Source organism: Vulpes lagopus, chromosome 8 (assembly GCF_018345385.1).
Source record: "Vulpes lagopus strain Blue_001 chromosome 8, ASM1834538v1, whole genome shotgun sequence".
NCBI lineage: Eukaryota > Metazoa > Chordata > Mammalia > Carnivora > Canidae > Vulpes > Vulpes lagopus.
The window spans coordinates 17,608,638-17,613,610 of NC_054831.1; the positions used below are offsets into that span (position 1 = coordinate 17,608,638).

The window sequence follows — 4,973 nt, forward strand, 5'->3', positions numbered from 1 at the left end:
GGGAGGCGGGTTTGGGGGCAGTTTGAACTCCCAGGTGGGCTTGGCTCACCCAGTGGTTCCTCTCCCTGACCCCCTGGATGCTCCCCCTTCCTCGGCTCATCACTTGGGTTCCCACACCTCCTGCGGCTAACTTTTCACATTCTTCCCCAACCTCTGGCCTTTCACGGAGGATTGAGGTGCTCTAGAGCACCCTCCCACCCCATTCACGCACACACACACCCTCCCCTGGCCCAGGTCCCCGGGCTGCTGCACAGAACTTGAAGAGCCTATCAGCAAACCCTGGCTTTGAGCCCCGACAAGTCACCTGCCTCAGGACTGCTCCGACCCCCAAAACTGCCAGCACCCCCTAGGCTTTCCTCCCTCCCGGTGCTGCTTCGTGGGCAGCCGGCGAAGGCCCGGTGCGCTTCACGTCCTGGCGAGAAGAATGTCCCCAGGGCCTTCAGCGCGATGACCTGCGGGGGGCAGTTCGCAGTCCCGGGGATCGCTCAGGGAGAAGTGCCCTCGGGTCGCCCGGTGCCTTCCAGCGCCGGAGCCGGTGGGCGGAGAGGCTGGGCCGGAGCGCGGAGCCGGGGCGCCTCACCAGGCCCTGACACCCTGCAGCGCGGCGGCCACCGGGGCTCTGCGAGGTGCCGCCGGGGCCACCCCCACCCAACCCGGCGCCGGCCAGGGCTGCGGGCGGCGCGGGACGCGAGGGCGCACTGGCGTAGCCACCCCCGTAGCCTGCGCCGAAAGGAGCGCCCGCGTAGCCGCCGTAACAGGAGTAGGGAGCCGCGGGGGCGCCGTAGGGCCCGGGAAAAGCTGGCGCGCCGGGGCCCAGGCAGGGCTTGCCGTCCCGCACCAGCACCGGCACCGCCACGCGGCGCGGCGCGAGGGGGTGGCCCGCCAGCTCCAGGGACTTGTCCTGGCGCTGTCTCTTGCACTTGTAGCGCCGGTTCTGGAACCAGATCTTGACCTGCGTGGGCGTGAGCTGCAGCGCGCCGGCCAGGTGCTCGCGCTCGGGCGCCGACAGGTACCGCTGCTGCTTGAAGCGCCGCTCCAGCGCCAGCACCTGCGCCTGCGAGAAGAGCACGCGCGGCCTCCGCCGCTGCCGCGCCTTGGGCTGCTCCGTGCCGTCCCCGCGCGCGCCGGTGCCAACGTCGCCAACGCCGCGCTCTGGCCCCCGGGTCCCGCCGCGGAGGGGAGGGGCTGCGCGGAGGCCCGGCTCTAAAAGCACAGGAAGGAGCAGCGTCAGCGCCCAGCCTCGGGGTTACCTGAGCAAGTTCTACATCGCTTTTAAGGGACGCCCCTCTCCCCTGGTAGCCTTCACTTCGCGCCTCCTTCTGTCCCCTTTGTTGACCCCTCACCCCCGTCCCAGGGCGATCTGAAGGCTCCTTTACCGCCAGCCTCTGTCGCGATGGTACCTGCAGGCCAATATGTACACTGCGACCCTCTGGGGTCTCCGGTGTGCAGCCCTTTCTCAAAAAGTGGTTGGCCAAGAGTTTAAGACAATTTAATTTTCTTAGAATATCTGTGTATGGGTGGGGTGGGGGTGGGGGCGATTCGCTTCTAAAGTGTGGTCGAGTTTGGGGGAGCTTTTGCCTTAAGGACCAAGTGTGAATGTGGGGGACTGTTAGATGGAGGTTGACTTTGGACTGCCCTTGACGGGAAGGAGGGGGCGGAGAAAGAGGGAGAGATAGAGATAGAGAGGGAGAGAGAGCGCGAAAACTTGGTGACGTGCTTGCCCGCGGATTCCTGTCTGGGTTCCTGTCTGCCTGGTTATCTATCCATGGAGGTCCTCCGAGCATCACGGGGTGTTCCGATCCAAGCGCAGGGGCGGGTGTCCGGGTATCTCCCACCTTCACCCCACCTTTGCGCACACCCTTGTCTTTTTGGTCATTAAGTGCTCCACCGGCATCAAGGACCCGGCTCCTCTTTCTTGGATGTGTTGCTCTGTAATTCCAATTAGCAAAATAAAGGCAAACGAAATATTTTTCTGACTCCTGATTCTTGGCTCAGAAACCTAGAGTCTCTTGGAGGTATATACAAAGTTTAGATCCATATTAGCCTTTTTAAAAATTATTTTATTTTATTTATTTATTTTCATATTTGGCTTTTTAGAAAGCAGCCTCCTTCTCTTTTGGGGTCTCTTCGGTAAGCAGGTAGCGTTGGTTTTGCTCTGACTTTCTCTCCCCACCCCCACTTCCGTACCTAGCCAATCACCCGGAGATGACCGTGCTTGAAGCCCCCAGAAACACAGCTTTTCCTTCTCTTCTTCCCCCCTCTCTTATGTCTTAGCTAAATTCTGTTTTAATCCAAGGGTGTGTAGAGAGGAAATGCCGAGTTTTCATGGGAAAGCATGCCAGGAGAAACCAGGAACGTGGAATGGCTGCAAGCTGGTAGCAAGGTGGAGAAGAACAGCCTAATTAAGGAAGGTGTAGGTTGGAACCCGACTTCAAGTCCCCAATTGCTTTGACACAGTCTCCAGGAGGCAGATAATGGAACTGTTTGGTATTTGGAAGTTTGAGGAAATACAAACTTCCTTCAGAGAAACCTGTGCTCAAAGAAACTGAGGAAATCTGTCAAAGAGGGAAAATATGGGCTGGGGCTTTATTCTTAGCAAATTGAAAAGTAACCAGTGACCTTCAGCAACTCTTTGGAACAAGCAGGACCCCGTTTGAGGCTCGCTGACCAGGCAGGCTATACCCGGGTGCATGCCAGCACCCAGCGCTCTCCTGGTCGCCTGCTGGAGCCCCTCTCTCGGTGCATCCTTGAGATCAAGGTGGTTTGACTGGGGACAGATGAGGGGCGCAGTGTCCACCAGTGATGTTCGATGGTTGCAGCGGCCTCAGGCTTCATTCCTGGAGCTGGGTGCTGGCCCCTTCTTGGTGTCCATGGCAGGCAGCCGCTTGAGAGATGCCATTCAGGGTTCGCCAGGGAGGAGGGACCCACTGCTTCTGCTTTTGGCTGCTAGCTGTGGGCCAAGGACTCTGACCCTTTCTCAGCAAAGCCAGAGCGAATGCCAAGTTGGCTGAGCAGCTCTGAGGGAATTAGTGTTTAGAGGCCGCTGCAGAAAACCCGCAGGCTTCTCTGTGAATACAGCAAAAGTTTAATGTTCTCCCTGCTTCTGGAGTAGATCAATAACCAGTGGAGGAATAACTGGGAACTAACTAGCCCCTTTACTTATTCGTTAATGCCTTGAACCGATGGGCCTGGCACAGCCTGGTGGAGGAGGCCCGACCTGCCAGGCCTCACAGGGGGTCACAGACTGCACATCGCTCATCTGGAAGCTGCAGACAGAGGCGCAGAAGTTTGTGGAGAGGAAGAGTGGCTTTTTCATCCCTTTGAATGTCCGAAACTGTCCTGAGGATGCTCTCTGGGTTGCAGGAGACAATGCAACGCAGCTCACTGCTCGCTCCTTCCCTTCCAGCCGCTGGACGCAGGTGCCGGGCCTCGCTGGCGGTGCTCGAGCCTGTGCTTTCCGAGACCAGGGCTCAGACTCCCCGGAGCCCGGAGCCGACCCCTTGGAGCAGCGAAACCGGAACTGCCCTTACCCTGCGCCCAGACGCGGCGGATTTGTCGCCAGCGCCCTCAGGAGCCGTCCAGGCCTAGGGACTCAGACATTACCTGATCTGGTCGCCACCCCTCATTGTCCAGAGGAGGAACCCGGGCGGAGGAATGGACGTGGCTGGCCAGGCCAGGCAGCAAGTGCAAAGAAAGGGCTGCGATTGATCCCAGAGTCGGCAGAGTTTCCACTTGCAGGGCGCTCGGCTGCTTTGATGGCTACACTTCTGGCAGACGATTTAGAGTAGGGAGACTCGGACGTGGCAGGGAAGACTGGTGGTGATGGAGCACAGCTAAGATACTGTAGAGGGTTTCGCTGGAAGGAAGAGAAGCTGGAGTTTCTGGGATGTGTGGCTGTGAGTGGGGTGATGCGTTTATGGGATTCAGGGGACAGGCTATGGAAGTTATGAACCTCTAAGATCCGGGACCTTATTTTGTTAGGGAAGCACACTGGCTGTCTGGAGGAGATGATAGAGGGGGCTGAGAGATCTGGCTTTTTGGAGTTGTCAAATAAGAGAAAAATGAGACTAGGCCCTTGGAGAGAAAAGACCAGGAGATGCGTGTTATTCCCGTGCCACCTGGTAACGACCGCCCCCCCCAGCCATGATCTCCATGTAGGAGCCCAGACCTGAGCGCGCCCACTTACGTGGCTCTCCCACGCGTTCCGCCTCCATCTGCGAGACTGTCTCGCAGGGAGCCCCAGGAGGAGACCCCGACTCGTCCCGCCTTCTGCCGCTGTCGCCGCCGCCGCCGCCGCCACTGCAGGTGCCGGGAACCGCTGCCTTTCGCGGTTCTGGGAGGAGTCGCTGACACTGAAAACGTTCAGGGCTCCTCCGTGCCCCCCGGAGTTGCAAGGACTCGGAACCAATCTGCTCGCGCTCCAGCCTCAGGATGTCATTGACCGAGAAGGGGGTGGAGGTGACGGGGTTCAGCAGCATCCCGAAGGCGGAGGAGGCCGGGCTGGGGTGCCCCCCGTCCCCCTGGATCGCGGCGCCCTGAGCTTCCCGTCTTGTCGCTGCAAGCACCGCAGATCCCAGGTCTGGGGCAGAAGCCCGGTACCCAGCTCTTCTCCTTCCTCTGGGCCATCCCTGCCGGCCGGGTGGCCGAGGCCGAGTGATGAGATCGCCGACCCTCATTGGTCCCGACAGAAACCACGTGCTTAACCCGCACCTTCCTCCCGGGGCGCTATCTTCCAGCACCCTTCTAATTGCTCATCAACCCCCAGCCACCATCCGGAAAGGCTGGGTTTGTGTTGACGATTCTCAAAAGCAAGGAAGATTGGAGAGAGTGCTGCGCGCAGCTCGTGTTTCGGTGAATACGGTACGAGCGGGAGCTTGGAGGTCACTCCCCCGCCCAAGGGGGCGCTCCTAGAGGCCTTGGGAGCTTGGGGGTGGAACCCTTGCTCTGCAACCCGAGCCTATCCATCCCGCCGG

The 4,973-nt window shown here is 59.8% G+C and overlaps 1 protein-coding gene across 1 annotated transcript; it reads right to left on the reverse strand.

The window, feature by feature from the left end:
• Positions 1–576: 576 nt before the first annotated feature.
• On the reverse strand, positions 577–4,478 carry NKX2-6 (NK2 homeobox 6). Its single transcript, XM_041765568.1, is given in 3 exon segments — positions 577–618; positions 620–1,203; positions 4,187–4,478. Coding segments are annotated over 3 exon segments (918 nt in total).
• Positions 4,479–4,973: the final 495 nt, after the last annotated feature.